General features: G+C 43.9%; 1 protein-coding gene and 1 pseudogene across 1 annotated transcript; one reads left to right on the top strand and one right to left on the bottom strand.

Moving 5' to 3' along the window:
- The first annotated feature begins 1,650 nt into the window (after positions 1–1,650).
- On the top strand, positions 1,651–15,152 carry LOC138808805 (vomeronasal type-2 receptor 116-like). The gene is made up of 7 exons (XM_069995017.1): positions 1,651–1,694; positions 1,941–2,090; positions 3,994–4,282; positions 8,604–9,416; positions 10,348–10,575; positions 11,619–11,742; positions 14,224–15,152. Exons 1-7 carry the CDS (start codon positions 1,651–1,653, stop codon positions 15,150–15,152), a joined length of 2,577 nt encoding a protein of 858 aa, XP_069851118.1.
- On the bottom strand, positions 13,536–13,942 carry LOC138808802 (cytochrome c-like; annotated as a pseudogene).
- Positions 15,153–18,982: the final 3,830 nt, after the last annotated feature.

Here is an 18,982-nt window from a genome sequence, read left to right as displayed (position 1 = left end):
GTGAAGTCAACATATTTATAAGCTCAAGCGGTGGGAAGCTTTAGTCTAGAGCCACTGGCCTGTTGTCTCTGTGTCTGTGGTGCTACCTAATATCCTATGTGAAGAGTAGCAGTGCTAGCAGAAGATCGAGTGGCAGGCTAAAGGCAGGGCAATCCTAGTGCTCAGTCAGAGATATCAAGCTGTCACGTGGAAATTCAGCTCCAGATTGGATGCTAAACATATAGACAGTGCCCAGGATACCACAATCCCTGTGTATTGTATATAGGTTTTGGAAATTAGGGAAGGGGCACCAAAATAATGGTGAGACAAAGGACAAAGTGGGGAAGCCATGCCATGGTGTAGTCACAAGACCATATGTTGGAAAGGATCTGTACCACGTGGGGAGGGCAAAGGGAAAGGGAAGTGGGAGAAAAGGAGGGAAGGGGTAGCAAGTTTGACAAGAAATGCACTTGCTGCCGCACTTACGTAAGCCCTGTATATATGGTCTTCACAATAAAAGTGAAATTTAAATGTTAAAAAATGGTTGGGTGCTCAGGAAGAGCAAGCAGTCAGAGCCTGGCACGAATCAAGAAACGTCAAAACTTATACCTCAGAAAGAGGAGAAAAATCCATCAAAATACCAACAAGTCCGTGTGCACAGGCCCAATCACAGCTAGCCAGGGCAAAACTCACCACACCACAGGCCCGAAGTGATCCACCCTGGGCTCTCGGCATTCAGCAGGTGGAGGATTCCGTCCAGGTTGGCGTGAGGATGATCTGCACACCTCACACCCTGCGCCATGTCTGGGAGGGGTGAGAATCACTGTGAGTCTCTGTTCTTTATTTCCTTTGTCACTAGCTTGTTTCCTTAAAGCAGTTAATATTGCTAGATTAGCACAATTGTTTTCCTGGTGCTTATATTTGGAGGCTTTGACTGAGTCTTTCAGGAAACTAATACCCAATTGGAGCTTTCAGTACAGTCTGTTTAACATCAGTTAATTCATTTGCCACTGCTTGGATACCACCAAGTATGTTTAATTCTAGATTCATAGGCGCGTTGTTGCCACCACCAATGAGGGAATCCATGTTTCCCTAGCTCTGCCTGACTTCATTTAATACATTTTTTTCCAAGTTTCTCCATTTCCTTATGAGGGGGACAGTATCATGCTGTCGAATGAATGACTCAAATTCCAATGTAACTATATCCCAGACTCTCTTGGCCCATTTGCCCGTTGAAAGGGATCTGGGCTGATTCCATATCTGAGCTTTGGTGAAGAGTGTGGCAGTGAACTTGGCATCCAACGTATTTTAGTGACAGGAAACACAGGGTTTCTTAGGTTTCAGGGGGAAAAGGACGTCTCCCATGTTCTTAGAGCAGATTAGGCATGAACACTCACATGAGTCACACCACCATTGATTTATGGCCACATTTGACCATCAATGCCCAGTGAGTTTGGCTGAACCCATGCTGCCATCAGCCTTTCTGCTCAGTTTTCCTTGGCATCCTCTCAGGCAATCCTTTGCCTCATCCCAAGGGGTTTCTGTGCAAAAAGTTCCTGGACAAAAGTTCAGGGCCTCATCAACCCAGAAGAAGTTCATCCCTATGGCCCTAGACTCTGGGGCCTGGGATGAAATCACAGCACTTGGGAGTGGAGAGGAGGACTGACAAACATGTTTGTCCATCTGGTGTTTTGCACCTGGATGGAGGAGCTCAGGTGAGAGCTCCAGGGCCCAGCGTGTCCTCGTTCCTCTAGGGACCCAGAGCAAGCTGGACGAACCCACAGGGGGCTGAGAATGCCCAGGAGAGACACGGAGAGGCCAGCACGTGACCACCTTAGATTCCTTACCCATCTATTTCCTTCCCATGCCTTCTCCATGCAGAATTCATGCTTTGCAAATAATTCTGTCATGTTCTCGTTCATGTTTTCTGGCCTTATTCTCCACGTTCTCTTTTCTCCCAGGTCTGGTGAGGAACAGAATCTATCCTGTTTTGCAGGAAAAGACAAAAGTGCACATGTGGATGGCGATGTGATGATTGCTATGTTGCTGCCCCTTTATCATTTGCAGGTGGACAGCAGTCATGAGACCAGTCGTTCTTCTGAAGATTTCTAGTAAGTTGCCTCTCAATGTTGTTTACACCTTCATTTTGCCTGTCAGGGTGGGGCCCTTCCCTCCCTCCTCTCCTCTTCCCTCCATGCCTGTTCTGCTAGCCGTAGCTCTCCATTGGTTCCTCTCCCCACCTGGAGCTTTTCTCCTCCATCACAGGAGACGAGAGCTTCCGGGTTTGGCTTTTCTGTAGCTTCCTTCCCAGGGCTTCTGCATGGCTGTCACTCTCCCCAAGTCACACACTGTGACTTCAAACTCAGCCAGGAGCCCTGGCATGCAGTCTGACCTAAGAGGCCATGCAAAATTGTCTTTTCCATAGGTCAACAGGCTGATGGCATTTATTTTAGTAATGAGGACTGCTAACAGCCCTTGAGAGAAGGGCTATACTTACGCTCACCTGTCAGAGAAATTACCTCATTTTAGAGATGTGGATACTCAGGTTGTGATTTTATATTACTGGAGCTCCATGAATTAGGGAGCTACACAGTGGGCCAGAACAACGGGTGCCCTGTGTAAGAATGTAACTCCCCTGTTCAATTCTGGGTCATTGGGACACTCACATCCTCAGGATTTCTGTATTTTTCTGGGCTCTCTGCAGCAGAGGATGGAATTAATTAAGCTTAGGCAAAACTCAGGAAATGTAATGTTCCTTCTATTAGAATGTAATATGCCTTTGCAAGCATCCATGGCTGCCATTCCTCTCCCATTGTCAGGAAGAGCTGTTTTGCCACCTGTGTGAATCATTAGCAACTACACACTCTTCCTGCGGGAGGAGACCTCTGTCCCTTTCTGTGACTTATTCATGGATGCTCATCTACCTGTCTTCCATGTGGACCAACCATGTCCATGTCTCCCTGCTTGATGATTCTCCTGAATTTTCCCTCCGCACCTACAATGTTTCCAATATGCTCATGAAAATACCTTCATTGCTGCGGGCACTACAGAGTCTGGCTTCCTAACTACCATCAGACATCCAGACTCCTCATTGGGGGATGGTGTCATGCCTGGTCTCAGTCTCCTCCTAGATGATAAGTTCTCTCTGCCATTTGTAGCAGATGGTCAGTTATATTCTTCTGGTAACCAAGTACCTGTCTACTTTTGGACCCGTGCGGTGAGTTGACTATGGGTTCAAAGCAAGACTGGGGTCACCCTCAGGAGAGCACGGCCAAAATGAACCACTTCCAGTTCAAGGATCAGCATAGGATGCAGTGGAGGCAAAATTACTGTGCAGGAACTGTGCAGAAACTCCTAGAATATTTGCTCTAAATTGATTTCACAGTGTTGTTGTCCAAGTCACTCAGTGTGATCACACCTCCTCTCAGGTAACTATAGGATGGGGCTGCTCTAATATCAGATGTCATCAGCTACGACAAATTCCAACTCAGGTTTGCTTACAACGGACATGGAATAGACAACCTGAGAGACACAGAACTAGAAATTAATTTATGGCAGTCAGGTCAGCTCAGGTCAGGCAGCCAGTGTTGTCAGGTAAAAGGATAGATTTGCCTCAGATGTCACCGAAAGCTTAGTTCTGGATTGAATTCCTCTTTATAAAAGGAAGGTAAGGTGACTGAATAATTTTTACCTCTGTCACTGTCAATCACCGACGGAGATAATGGAGTAGACCATCTTCGAAGCGCCAAATACCTTGATGATTTTGAGAATATTTCTAATTTTCCATAGACCTCCAGCTTTGTGGTGTGTCCATATTCAGTAGAGAGGAAAGGCAAGGTTCTTTGGGATAACCAAGAGGTAGCAGGTGAACATGTTAATACTGTATCTAAACTAGCCTTCCATTCATCTGGTTATAGTTTGGGATTTGAAGAGCATCCGTGGCTTGGCTTTTTGCATGTATGTGTGGGGTTATTTTCTTTTGCCCTCCTCAAAATTCCCGTGTCTTATGTGCAGCTCTCTCTACAAGAACTACCAGGTGATTCTGGCCTTGGCTTTTGCTGTTGAGCAGATCAACAAGAACCCCCATCTTTTGTCTAATGTGACTCTGGGATTTAGTGTCTATTCTATTGACACCAGAGACCAGCGGATACTGTCCTCTGCATGTGCCTGGCTCTATGGGAAGCTGGCCACACCCAACTACAACTGTGTTAGCGAGAGCAAGTTGGAAGTAGCCCTGACAGGAGACACGGGCGCAACGTCTGCCACCGTGGGGCCACTGCTGCAACTCTACGGCCTTCCTCAGGTGAGGGAAGGGCGGGTGGGAAGCCGGGAGCTGATGTCCGCTCTGATGCTAAACTCAGATGTGTGGTGAGGCTGGGAGGAAGATAGGCTCTTCAAGAACACCTCAAAATGTTGATCTTTCCAATCCAGGAGCATGGGAGTTTTTGCCATTTTCTAAGTTCTGTTTTGATATCCTTTTTCAAGTTTTTAAAGTTTTCATCATAAAGGCCCTACACTCGTTTGGTTAAGTTAATTCCTAGGTATTTTATTTTTTTGTGGGGCTATTACAAATGGAGTTGCTTTCCTAATTTCAGCCACACTGTTCTCATTGTTGGCATACAGAAAAGTCATTGATTTTGGGGGGTTAATTTTCTGCCCTGCTACTTTGCCAAAGTTTTGAATCAGCTTGAGTAATTTGGGAGTGGAGGCTATGGGATTCTTTAAATACAAGATCATGGCATCTTCAAAGAGGGAGAGTTTTATTTCTTCTTTCCCTATTTGGATCCTTTTATGTTTGCATCTTGTTTTATTGCTGTAGCTAGGCATTCTAATACTAGATTGAAGAGAAGTGGAGAGAGTGGACATCCTTGTCTTGTTCCTGATTTAAGAGGAAATGGCTTTAGTTTTTCACCATTAAGTATAATGCTGGCTGTAGGTTGGTCATATACAGCCTTTATTGTATTGAGGAATGTTCCATGGATTCCTAATTTTTCCAAAACCTTCATCCTAAAGGGGTGTTGGATCTTGTCAAATGCTTTTTCTGCATCTACTGAGGTAACCATGTGATTCTTATCCTTGCTTCTGTTGATGTGATGAATTACATTAATTGATTTGGGTATATTGAACCAGCTTTGCATCCCTGAAATGAATCCTGTTTGATCGTGGTGTATGATTTTTTGGATGAATCGTTGAAGTCGATTGGCCAAAATTTTGTTGAGACGTTTTGCATCAATGTTCATCAAAGAAATGGGTCTATAGTTCTCTTTCTTTGATGAGTCCCTGCCTGGTTTTGGGTGAGGGTTATGATGGCTTCATAGAATGTGTTCAGTAGTGAACTTTCTCTTTCAATTTCATTGAAGAGTTGGAAGAGTATTGGTGTGAGCTCTGCTTTGAAGGCCTTGTAGAATTCTGCTGTAAAATCATCTGGTCCTGGACTTTTCTTAGATGGGAGGTCTCTTATTGCTGTTTCTATTTCAATGCTTGATATGGGCCTGTTAAGATGGTTTAACTCATCTTGGTTTATTTTTGGCATGTCAATATTTACTAGGAAAAGGTCCATTTCTGCCAAGTTCTCAAACTTATTAGCATAAAGTTTTGAGAAGTATTCCCTTATAATGTTCTGAATCTTGGTTGTTTCTGTGGTGATGTTTCCATTCTCATCTCTGAGTTTATTTATTTGGGTGTGTTCTCTTCTTTTTCTGATAAGATTTGTTAAGGGTCTGTCAATTTTGTTAATTTTTTCGAAGAACCAACTCTTTGTTTTGTTGATTCTTTCTATAGTGTTTTGGATTCTAATTCATTTAATTCTGATTTAATTTTAATTATTTCTTTCCATCTACTGGATTGGGGTTTATCTGGCTGCTCTTTTTCAGATGTCTCATTAACTTGTTGGTTTCAGATCTCTCCAATTTGTTGATGTAAGAACTCAGAGCTATAAACTTGCCCCTGAGTACTGCCTTTGCTGTATTCCAGAGGAACTGGTGATTTGTGTGCTCATTTTTGTTGAATATCATGAACATTTGAATTTCCTTTCTAATCTCTTCCATGACCCACTCCTGATTCAGCAGTGTGCTACAAGCACAACTATGTTTATTGCAGCATTATGTACTATAGCTAAGATATGGAGCCAACCCAGAAGCCCCTCAGCAGATGAATGGATCAAGAAAATGTGGTATATATACACAATGGAATTCTATGCTTCCATCAGAAAGAATAGCATTGCCCCATTTGTTAGGAAATGGAAAGGCTTGGAAAAAAATTATATTAAGTGAAGTAAGCCAAGCCCAAAGAAATATAGGTCCCATGGTTTCCCTTATTTGCAATATCTAGTATATGTCTGAGTCAAGCAGAAAAGTTCAGATAAGGTGATGTTAGGGAAATGAACCCTAAGATATGTATTCAAATGTTTTTTTTCTTTTATACGATTGTTTCTAACACATTTATAAGATTATTTCTTTGTTGCTTTGTATGTCCCTCCCCCACAGTATAACCCCTCCTTTCACTGTATTTGATGTTGGTATAATTTGTGGAGGGGAAAGGGAAAAACAAGTTATTTAAATAAGGATACAGGTGGACCCGTTGCAACAATGAGAAGTACAAGTTGTTATGTCAAAAATGAACTTTACAACTTTGGTGGGCGGGGGGCAGGGAGTACTGGGGGACGGGGGGAGGATGGGAAGGGATGGGAAGGGGAAACAAAGGAGGAGGCTACAATGCTTGATAAGAAATGTACTCATTATCTTGCTCATGTAATTGTAACCCCTCTGTACAGTATTTTCACAATAAAAAATAAATTTAAAAAAATTTTTAAAAGAATACCTCAAAATGTATGACCTCAAAGGGAAAGGCCTCTACAATGGCTGGTTTGGTCACATTCTCTTTATTAGTGAAGGCTGGAGGAAATGGTGGACTTCCCGCACCTCTGAGCCAAGTAACACACTCCTATAAAGTGATAGAAAAGCAGATGGCCATAAAAGACACCAGGTCAATTGCAGATAAATGGGCAGACTTAGAAAAACTCACTGAAGTGGCCAGATGCCAGTGGCTTACACTGGGAAACCTGTCTGCTTAGGAGGCTGAGACTTGAAGATCATGGTTCAAAGCCAGCCCAAGCAGGAAAGTCTGTGAGACTCTGATCTTCAAAGAACCACTACAAGCCAGAAATGGAGATAAGGCCTACTTGTAGAGCACCAGCTTGAAAGGAAAGACCCTCATAGACAGAGCCTAGAGCCCAAGTTCATTCCCCAGACCAGCACAGAAAGAAATTATGTCAAGTGAAGTAAGTCAGGCTAAGAGAGAGAAAGAGTGCTTGTTTTCACTCATAGGCAGACATAGGAGGTGCAGCATATATGTACATATATATATGTGGGTGTGTGATCATAAAGATAGATACACAAACATGTTAAGCAAAGTAAGATCTTGTGAGGAGAGGGTCTAGTAGCTGAACTCTTTTGAAGAACTAACAGTTTAACAACATGAGCACCAGGAAGGTGGAGTATGTGTGGTTGGGGGGAATGAGGTGGAGGATGGTGGGTAGCAGAATGCAGAGACCCTGGGTGGACACGGTCAGTCAGGATATTCCACACTCCTGTGTGACGAGGACATGAGGCATTCTGAGGGGACTGAGTGGGGTTAAGAGAGGGAAGAAGGATGGAATGGAGGACATGTGTCAGGATGTATTGTTCTCACAATCTCACAGGTTAGTAACGACCATTTCTACAAGTTTGTAAGGATACTGAAAACCCAAAAAATAAATACATAAATGAATAATAAAAGTCATAAATAAAAAATGAGAATTGCAACGGTGGCATTATGATGATAATGATAGTGATGATGATGAAGATGGTGATCATGCCTGGGTTGTACAGAGGGTACAATTCTATACCTCAGATTATGACCACAAGACATCTTGAACAATGCCATCCCTTCTATACTTCTGCCTGATCTTTTCTCTCCCATGCCATCGCTCCAGTTATAGGGTTCATTTTTATCTAATGGACAATCAATATAACAACTGCATCTGGTCACACTTCTGCCGATTGCCCTTCTCCCACAAGCAGGTTGTGATTGCCTGCATTTGACTGTGTCAGCAGACCGTTAGGTGCTCAGAGGAGTTAGGCCTGTGGATTACCCCTTAAACCTGCCACCCTCCAGTCTCTCTATCTGTGTGTTTTGCATGAGAGGTCCTGAACATCTAATGGTGTTTGGGCGTGGACGTGTTGGGGGAGAGGAGGAGTGCCGTTCTAGAGCCTTTCCTTCAGGGCCAGGAGACTGTCCCTGAGCTTTGGTGCTCGGGGCTGGACCTCTAACACCTTCAGCCACAGTACGATTTCTAGCTCCTAAACTACTAGTTATTTGGAGACAAGAGTCTCATGGTTTTTCCTCCCCAGGCTGGCTATAAAGCATGATCCTCAGGTCTCAGCCTCCTGAGTGGCTTAGATGACAGACATGAGTGACCTGTATCCAATTTCTGCACTTGGGTTTTACATGTAGCTTCTACTGATGAGAGCAAAAACAACCCTTCATTGTACCCACGTCCAGGTCTTACCTAACATAAGTCAGGCTGAGCCTGTAGTTAATGACACCCCCTTCCTCATGATGCTCCTGCTTTTCTTTCCCTTCAGCTTACCTTTGGATCTTTTGATCTGATCCTCAGTGACCATGGCCGGTTTCCTTCGGTCTATCAGATGGCCCCCAAGGACACATTCCTGGCCCTGGGCATGGTTTCCCTGATGCTTCACTTCCGCTGGACCTGGGTGGGGCTGGTCATCTCAGCAGATGAGAATGGATTGTGGATGCTCGCAGCGCTGAGAGAAGAGATGGACAGAAATGGAATCTGTAGCGGTTTTGAAATGGTGTTGGCAGTCAACTCCATGCGATCGATGTCCAAGTCTTTACTACTCCTGTATGAAATTACAAAATCATCGACAAATGTAATTGTTGTCTATGGTAACAGTGGTTTCCTGGAAACTGTAGTGAATGCAGAAACTTTGGACAACTCTTTCCTGGCAGGAAAAGTTTGGCTCATGAACTCACTCAGCCTGGCGATCCTCAGAGGGAGATATCACATGGCTGCACACTTCCACTCCCGCCTCCTTTTTATACATCACTATGGAGACGTTCCTGCATTCACAACTTTTATCCAGACAATTTACCCTTCCAAGTATCCAGAAGACTATCTCCTCGCTAGGCTGTGGGTCATGGCTTTTAATTGCTCCTTGTCCAAGTCTGACTGTGTGACTTGGCAGAACTGTCCACACAATGCCTCCTTTGAATGGCTGCCTGCACACTTTTTGGACGTGACCATGTCAGAAAAGAGTCACCATGTCTACAACGCCGTGCATGCTGTGGCCCAGGCTCTCCAAGCGTTGTTCCTTCATCACACAGAAGGTCAGCCCAAGGGACGGGAGGAAAAATTGATAATTTCCCCTTCACAGGTAATAAAGATTCCATTGGCGAGCACACGCCATCAACTGAGAAATCCTAAAGTTGAACTGTTTAGCCAAACACTCGTGGTTCATACCTGTATCTGAGCTACTCAGGGGCTGATTTAAGAGGATTCAGTTTCCAAATCAGCCTGAGCAGAACAGCAGTAATACTCTTATCTCCAAATGACCACACAAACAGGCAGTGGAGCTGTGGTCAAGTATTAGTGTGCTAGATTTCAGAGAGAAAAGCTCAGGGACAGCGCCCAGGCCACTAGTTGAACTTCAGCACAGGCACTCAGAATAAGGGTATGTGTTTAGCATAGTTTTATAAAGGTAAAAGAGAAAGCTCTTGTATTATAACTGGTGAGGAGACAGAGCTACACCTAGGTAGTTATTTTTGAAAAGAAAACTGCATTGGCAACATGACATTTACTTTCTGCTTTATTTGATGCTTTGATTTTTAAAAGCAAACCACCATCCTCACAGATCATCACTTGATATTATGTATACAGGTGTTGAGTTTGACCCATTAAATCTTACGCCCAGAATGACTTCAGGCTGATATGTCCAAGAGCTGTTGCTCACAATCATTCAAAATGTACACAATTGTTATGTTAGTGCTTTGATTTAACGTATTTTGTAAACTGTCCCTCTGGATACATCTATATAACAATCATATCTGGCTACTTTTGGCTAGTTGTTTGATCTTTGGGTATTCAAATGGCTACCACTGGGTATTTTCTCTTGATGTTGAAGCTTTGGATTCTGTGGTGAGGGACAGGGACTTGGAAACATTATGCCAGCAACCAACCTTCAGTTGAGACCAGTGGCAGGGTTGAGTTGTGTGGTAGGGGGGGACGCGCGGAGCGGCTTTGCCAGTTCGGGGTTTCCTGCCTTCATTCGGGGTCACCCTCACCAGCGATGCTGCATCTCCTTTTAGCTGCACCCCTTTCTGAAGCACCTCCACTTTGAGACCCCATCTGGGGATCGAGTGACTTTGGATGAGGAAAGGAGGTTGGAGGCTGAGTATGACATTGTGAACATTCAGGATTTCCCCAGCGGTTTGGAAAATAAAGTGAAAGTGGGAACGTTTGCTCCCTCTGAGCCACGTGGTCAACAGCTGTCCATAGCCGATGCGATGGTGGCCTGGCACACAGGCCTGGCAGAGGTGAGTCATAGACACAGGCCACATTCTCACCCTGGAATTTCTGTTCCCTCATCTTCACTGATTCCCCACAATAGACATGGTGACATATTTTTCATTTAAGGATATTTTCTTGAGAAATAATTGGTGGATTGCCACCGAGCCCATTTCCTTAACCTGGTTTCTAAACCATCCTTGGCTATGAATCTAAAAGTGCAGGAGACAGATGCGGTGCTTGCTTGTCACTCATGATGACACAGGACCTGAGGGGCTCAATGTATCAGTTATCTATATTGGTGTGCTGAAAATCTTGGGAGGGGCCGTGCGTGGTGGTCTGGCTGCTGCTCTTGTTTCTGGGGTGGTTTCTATTGATGCATATTAAGCCTCTGCACTGCTGCCAGGCACGGCTGGCTCACTCCTCTAATCCCAGCTACTCCAGGGGCTGAGATCTGAGGACTGTAGCTCTGCCAAGGCAGAAAAGTCCATCAGCTTCCATCTCCATTACACACCAAGGCTGAAAGTGGCATTGTGGCAAAAGTTGTAGAGCACTAGCTTTGAGAGAAAAGAAAAACCTCAGGTTCGCCAGTGAGGTTCTCAGTTCAAGCCCGAGGACGATGATCAAAGCAAAACAAAAGTCTCACTGCTGAAAGATTCCCTACATTCCCAGCAGCACCTGGGCCTTAGGAATAAGACTAACCCATTGGAGTCTAAGAGTCAAATAAGGGACTGGGAAGGTGGCTCAGTGGTAGAGTGCTTGCCTCACATGCATGAGGTCCTTTTTTCCATTCCTCAGCACCACATATGCAGAAAAAGCCAGAAGTGGTGCTGTGGCTCAAGTGGTAAAACACTTGCCTTGAGCTGAAGAGCTGAGGGACAGCGCCCCGGCCCAGAGTTCAAGCCTCACGACCAAGAAAGAAAAAAGAGTCAAATAAGAACCAAGCTTTAATAGCAACCAATAAATTGACTGGAAGTAGAACACATGATTCTTCATGACTTCACATATTGCTGGAACTTTGGATGGCTGCTGAACATCTAACGAATTAACAGCACACCTCTGATTTTTCCAGACCCCTCAGTCTATGTGCACTGAGAGCTGTGGCCCTGGATTCAGGAAATCCCCTCGGGAGGGAAAGGCGTCCTGCTGCTTTGATTGCGCCCCTTGCCCAGAGAACGAGATTTCCAATGGCACAGGTGAGGCTCTGGCTGAGGGAGAACTGTCCACCTCTGCCCACTGCTTCCCAGCCCGTGCAGGATGATGCAGAAACCTGAAACAGTGCTGCAGAAACACAGCCTCCCCTCAACTGAGAGTGTCATTCTTATAATTGATCATCCGGGTTCTTGAAACAGCTCAGCTGAGCCAGGCGCTGTTGGCCACTCCTATCATCCCAGCGAGGATGAAGGCTGAGGCTGAGGATCAGGATTCCATCAGCCCAGGGAAGGAAAGTCTGAGATTTTGCTCTCCAGGTGATCAGCAAGAAAACCAGAAGTCCAGCTGTGGCTCAAGTGGTAGAACATCACCCCGTGTACAAAAGCTTAGAGACAGCACTAAGGCATTGAGTATAAACTCAAGAACTGTGAAAAAAGAAAGAGAAAGCAGAACAGAAGCAAGGAAGGGAGAGAGACAGATGGAGGGAGAAAGAAAAAAGACAAAGGAAGAAAGAGATACAGACAAAAAGGAAGCAATGGTCCTTAAACATGCAATTCACACTTCACGTTCATTAAGAGCTTTATTCTTTGAACAAAAAAAACCCTCAACATTGTATATTTAAATTTTAACAAGGAACAAAACACAAATTGCAATCAATGAGCAAAGCTTTCACCAGCTCAGCTGCATTTAGCTCATGCTGAGAAGCCAGACCTCACAACGTTACCCTCTCTTACTGTCTCTCATTATTCTCAGAGCAGAGTGTCTGATCCTAGGGCTGTGCTGTTTAACTGGGGATGCGTGTGCTGTGCAGAGTGCTCTGAAGGTTCTGTGTGTGGCTTTATTATCTGTTGTCTGCTATTTGACAGGTGCATAGGACAGACAAGGTACAAGAGCACAGATCCAGCCTCGGACTTAGGACTTCAAGGAATATTTGCTCAGAGTGTTAGGCTGGCAGGATAACAGGGATAAGAGGGTTATTGATCATCTCCATATCCTACAACTGATCTAGTTGCCTCCTACATAAGACATGAGGATTTTTTTCATGTAATGTTTATCTTTAATTACCTTGTCTTATGGCCACATAATTTACAAATTATCTCCTCTACCTGAAACCTTTTCTCTAAGAAGTTGGCAAAAAGCACCACTATCAATCACACATACACAGTAGTTCCACAATTTTGCATTTCTGAACAGCTGCATTAAGAAAATCCAGAATTATAACTTGGTCTGTCTTAGTAAAGAATTCAAAAATAAAGTCTGTGTTGTATCTTATCAGTCACTTTTAAAACTATAAAATGTGACAAGTGTTAAATATTCTTTATTTGACATTTATACATAAGCCACACTAAAATGCCTTTCAATAAAGCAAAAGGCAGATTTCAGAGAAAGGGCATTCTAATTAAATTGGTGTAGTCAGGACCAAAAATATAGACATTGCTCCTCATCTTCAGCCATTACCTTTAACAGGTTAGTTTTGCTTGATTCTGAGACAGTAAAGGGATTTCCTCAGTATTTAATGACGTTCTCATAATTAGCCCTATAAATCTGAATATAAAACCAATCTTTAACCGATTTGGAGATGGTATTATTCCCTACCTTGCTGAAAAATTGAGCATTAGTAAGTCCAATCATATGACAGAAGGGGGGAGAAAGTGACAGTATTTTTTAAAGATCATATTCACTTAGCCACAAGCCAGTTTTACTTAAATCAGGACTGTCCAAAAATATTCTGCCAGCCATTCATGATCTGAAATCTGATATTAGAGATCAATTGAATTATGGTACACATGAAAAAGCCATGAGACATTTGTTTAGCAGTAAATAACTAAGGCAGTGGCTATTCCTCATTTGTAGCTTTTCTGTGATAAGCCATCAAATCTGCCTGCCCGTTCTCCCTTCTTCTCAATGCCAGCGAAGATCATTTTTGTTCCAGGGATGTACTTTTTGGGATTCTCCAAATACTCCATTAGTGTATCCTCTCCCCAGGTGATGCCTTTATTCTTGCTGGCATCTGTGTATGAGAATCCAGCTGCTTGACCCGTCTTCCCACCAAACAGACCATGGAGATTAAGCCCAGTCTTGTGCTTGCCTCCCTTTTCAACAGTGTGGCACTGAGCACACTTCTGAACAAAAATCTTCTTGTCTTTCTCAACATCACCCATTTTCAATTCGCTCTTTCCTCGTTATCACAGCAAGGATAACAGCTCCGCAGGCAGACATCCCGCGCTCCAGCCCAAGGACACGCCGGCCCAGACATGTGTATTTTGGTCCTTAGGAAAACTACAGGTTTGACTAAATATCACACACAAGATCATAGAGAGGTGTAATCTATGAGGACCTGATCCATGACAAACCTGACATCTTAAATATGGGCAGTATTAGTAGAGAATTGTGATTAAATGCATTCTTCTATTTGGTTCGGAAAGGCAGTAAACAATACAATTGGGGTAATCTTTAGTGGAGGAAGTGTTGGTAACACACATAAATGCTGAGCAGAGACTAACAGTGATTCTCTCTCCTCCCAGACCTGGCGCAGTGTGTGAGGTGTGCAGAGCATCAGTACGCCAGCCCCGACAGCATCCGCTGCCTGCTCAAAGCCGAGAGCTTCCTGGCTTATAAAGAGCCCTTGGGCGCGGCTCTGGCCTGCAGCGCTCTCTGCGGCTCTGCACTCACAGCTGCTGTGCTGGGGGTGTTTGTCAAGCACCAAGACACCCCCATTGTCAGGGCCAATAACCGGGCCCTCAGCTACCTCCTGCTCGTCTCCCTCACCTGCTGCTTCCTCTGCTCCTTGCTCTTCCTGGGCCGTCCCCACACCGCCTCCTGCCTCCTGCAGCACAGCACATTCGCAGTGGTCTTCACCGTGGCTGTGTCCACGGTCCTGGCCAAGACCCTCACTGTGGTTCTGGCCTTTGCGCTCACGGCTCCGGGCAGAAGCTCCCGGCAGTGGCTGGTGTCCCGGGCTCCCAACCTCCTCATCCCCATCTGCACCCTGGTCCAGGTGACCCTGTGTGGCCTCTGGCTGGGGGCGTCTCCTCCCTTCGTGGACACAGACGCACACTCTGAACACGGCCACGTCATCATCCTGTGCAACAAGGGCTCCCTCCCCGCCTTCTACTGCGTGCTGGGATACCTGGGCGGCCTGGCCCTGGCCAGCTTCACCGTGGCTTTCCTGGCCCGGAACTTGCCTGACACCTTCAACGAGGCCAAGTTCCTCAGCTTCAGCATGCTGCTGTTCTGCAGCGTGTGGCTCAGCTTCCTGCCTGTCCACCACAGTGCCAAGGGGAAGGCCGTGGTGGCCCTGGAGGTCTCCTCCATCCTGGCCTCCAGTGCGGGCCTCCTGGGCTGCATCTTTGCCCCTAAGTGCTACATCATCTTGTTGAGGCCACACAGAAATTCTCTGCAAGGACTCAGGGACAGATCCCACTCTGGGAGAGAGAAACTCTCATCAGGTTAACGTCTGTGATCGCTCCTACACATACGAAATTTGGGGCCAAATCCATCCTATTTTTACAGCCATGTTGCCCTTTCAAATTGGGAAAGATTTTTGAAGTGAAAATGATTCCTACTTGTTTTCCTCGGTTTGTGAATGGGGCTAAGTGTTGTAAGCAGGCCCTTTGCCACTTTGATTTTCTGTGACATTTTCTCTGGTTTCATTTATTTAATCTCCACAGAGTTACATCATTTCTACCCTCAAGGACTTTGAATGCTGTCTTATCATTTCCTTTACTTGCTCCGTTTACTTTTCGCCCTTTATATTTTCCCATTTCCAGGGCAGACATCAATGGGCTCTTTCTTCTAATATAGTTCTGTAATCCTGTGCCCCTTGAAACAGTTCTGTGCTCTGATTACATCAATTACTCTATAGCTTTTCACCTCCTTGCTTTTTCCTTTTCACACTATACCGTATGGATTTTTGGTCAGATATCATCTGTCATCTGTCATTCAGAATTATAGCGTCATCTTGGTTTATGCTAAACAAAAGCATTGTTTCATTTTGTGCAGAAATGTTTTGAATGTGTGAATATTTTAGAAGAGCTAGCACGTGGATGGTAGAGTTCACATCCATGGTCTCACAAATATTACCATCTTCTAATGTTTAATCCTCATTAATATATTTCTTATAAAATCGAGAGCAAAGTCACACAATTTCATGTATTTTATGAATATTTTTTGGTTTTGTTAATAACTAGAAAGTATTCATCCATGTACCATCAATGTATTCATGTGTTACAAGGAAAATATTAACTCTGGGATCAAAATAAACCATTTCTTCTTTTCTCTAGTGGTGTCATCAGACTCTCTTGAAATTGCAGCCCTTTCTGCTCTCCTCTATTGTTTGTTTTTATTTATTGTCTGTAAATTCTTTTGCAAATACGATGCTTGATTACATACATGAACACGATCTTTTTTATATTCTCTTATTTTTAATTTTAATTTTGTGTGCTAATCCCGCAGCTTGAACTGAGGACCTGGGCTTTCTTGATAAAGGTTGGTGCTCTACCACTTGAGCCGCATCCCAACTTTTGGCTTTTTCATAGTGTATGGGAGATAAGAATCTCCCAGACTTTCTTATCCAGCTGGCTACAAACCATGATCCTCAGCTCTGTTTCTTGAGTAGCTAGCGCTGCAGGCATTAGCCACAGGTGTCCAGCTTTGCTCCTTATTTTCAATGAGAAACATGAATTACTGACTATGAAAAAAAATGTGGTTTGTTGCTTTTGCCTTTTCCCCTCCAAAGGTCAAATTTCTTCCTGAATTTATCCATATTGCTCATTCCATTGACTTTGAATCAATTGGGACTTCACACATCTGTGCTTTCTACCTCTCTTTCAGGCGATGAGCCATCACTTCAAAGTATATGTCCCAATCTTCTCCCAACCACATATCTTATGGTGACTGAGATTGGTGAACATTTGCTTGTCACGTCATTCCCTTTCCTCTCCTCCTTCCCTTTCCCTAGCTCCCCAATAACTTTGTACCCCTCTCACTTGTATATATCCCTAAAACATATCCCATCCCATGTTCACCTTACATCATCCCCTCAATACTTGTATCTGGTAGTCAAATTTTAATAGAACAAATCTATAGCTCAACTGAACTTCGCATTTCTATGAATGGTCTCCTCAAGCCCTGAACCCAGATAAGTAAATCCCAACAAAGAGATAGAATGAGAAACCAAGAAAATAGGGAATAGTCTATTTCAAAGATCACAGATTCTCAAAGGATGACACCATCAGGGTATTTAAATGGGCAGAACATAGCTCAAGTATACTAGAAATAGGCAAATCCAAGGAAACACAATGCTCACAGAAAACAGCCAGATGAAAGAGTAGGCAAACAGGTACATGGAAGACACTGCACAAACTGTACCAAAAAAAAACATTGCTGATAAGTTTCATTAACAAAAAGTTTGAAAACATATACAAGCCAATTGGTGAGCATGAGGAGACTAGCCAAAGAATAATAGAAGCATTCACAGAGAACATAAATAAGAAGCTAAATTAAGTCCAAAAGATGGCAACAGAGACCAATGAAAAAGGAGCAATTCAGGCAAAGAGGATGAAGGAAACTACAAAGAAGATCAGTGCTGTAAAGAAGTCCTTAGAAATCCTAAAACAAGACTTCAAAGGGAATTAGAAGCCCTCAGATATAACCAAACATAAAAGAGAGAATTAACAATAAAGTAGAAAGTCTCTTTGTATAATAGATGAGGTAGAAGGTGGTCTCAGGACTAGAAGGTAGAGTTGACATTATAGAGGGAGAGCATATATTTATAAAGAAACAATCCAAAAGAAGGAACAAGTGCAAGAAACAAGAAATGAGTGTGCAGAAACCTCAGCACTCAATTCAGAGACTGAATTTGTGGCTGATAGAAATTGTGGAAAGAGAAGAGAAATAAAGCAAGGGGATAGGAAACATATTTCATAGAATTCAACCCAGAGAATTTCCTAAAAGAAAGTCCCATGCCAATACAGGGAGCCTGTAGAACAGACCAGATCAGAAAAGAACATCCTACACTCAGGTTCCACAGAGACCAAGAAAAGGATCCTTTATTATGTCGGGGAGAAAACTGACTTATAAAGGAAAATCAACCATAAAAACAACAGGGTTCTCAGCTGAGAACAGGAAATGAAGAAGAGCCTGACATCATGTATTCCAAACCCTAAAATCCAAAAATTACCAATCCAGAATACTGCACCCAGCAAGGTCCTCTTTCATAAATGAAGGGCAAATCTAAACATTCTATAACATAGGAAAACTGAAACAATTTCTCTCCACCACTGAAACAGGTCCTTCATAGAGAATATGGGCAAGAATAGCATATGAGCAGAGAAATGCTCCTTACCACAGACCTAGATAAATATAGGAAGACTGGAGGAGCCACAGCCCCTAAGGATGTAGACAAGAGTGGGGTGCTGGTGGCACATACCTGTCATCCTATCTACTCAGGAGGCTGAGATCTGAGGATCGGGGTGCAAAGCCAGCCCAGGCAGGAAAGTCTATGAGACTTATCTCTAATAAACCACCAGAAACCCAGAAGTGGTGCTGTGGTGAAAGTAGTAGAGCACTAGCCTTGAGCTTAAGAACTGAGAGACAGCGCCTAGGACCAGAGTTCAAGCCCCATGACCAACAAAAAAAAAATGTAGACAACATGACAGACCTAACCAGACGCTTCTCAATGGTAACCCTCAATATCAATGGACTTAACTCTCCAATTACAAGAGTGAGTAGTTGGATCAAGAAGTAAGACATTCCAGCCGGGTGCTGGTGGCTCATGCCTGTAATCCTAGCTACTCAGGAGGCTGAGATCTGAGGATCACAGTTCAAAGCCAGCCCAGGCAGGAGAGACCGTGAGACTCCTATCTCCAATAAACCACCAGAAAACCAGAAGTGGTGCTGTAGCTCAAGTGGTAGAGCGCTCACCTTGAGCTGAAGAGCTGAGGGACAGAGCCCAGGCTCAGAGTTCAAGCCCCACGACCAACCAAAAAAAAAAAAAAAAAAAGAAAAAAAAAGAAGTAAGACACTCCATGTTGTTTACAAGAAACACATCTTTTTGACAAAAGCAGACACCTAGTCAAAGTGAAAGGTTGGGATAAAATCTTTCAAGCAAAAAGCCCCAATAAACAGTCTATGGTAGCAATCCTAATATCAGATAAAATAGGCTTCAAATCAAAATTAGTATAAAGAGATAAAGAAGGCCATGCTAATAAAGGGCACTCTTCAGAAGGAGGATACACCAACTCTAAATATCCATGCACCAAACTCTGGAGCACCCACCTTCAA

This window comes from Dipodomys merriami, unplaced genomic scaffold (genome assembly GCF_024711535.1).
Source record: "Dipodomys merriami isolate MVZ:Mamm:240054 unplaced genomic scaffold, mDipMer1.0.p SCAF_477, whole genome shotgun sequence".
NCBI classification, from domain to species: Eukaryota; Metazoa; Chordata; class Mammalia; order Rodentia; family Heteromyidae; genus Dipodomys; species Dipodomys merriami.
This window is presented reverse-complemented; position numbering and strand designations above follow the sequence as displayed.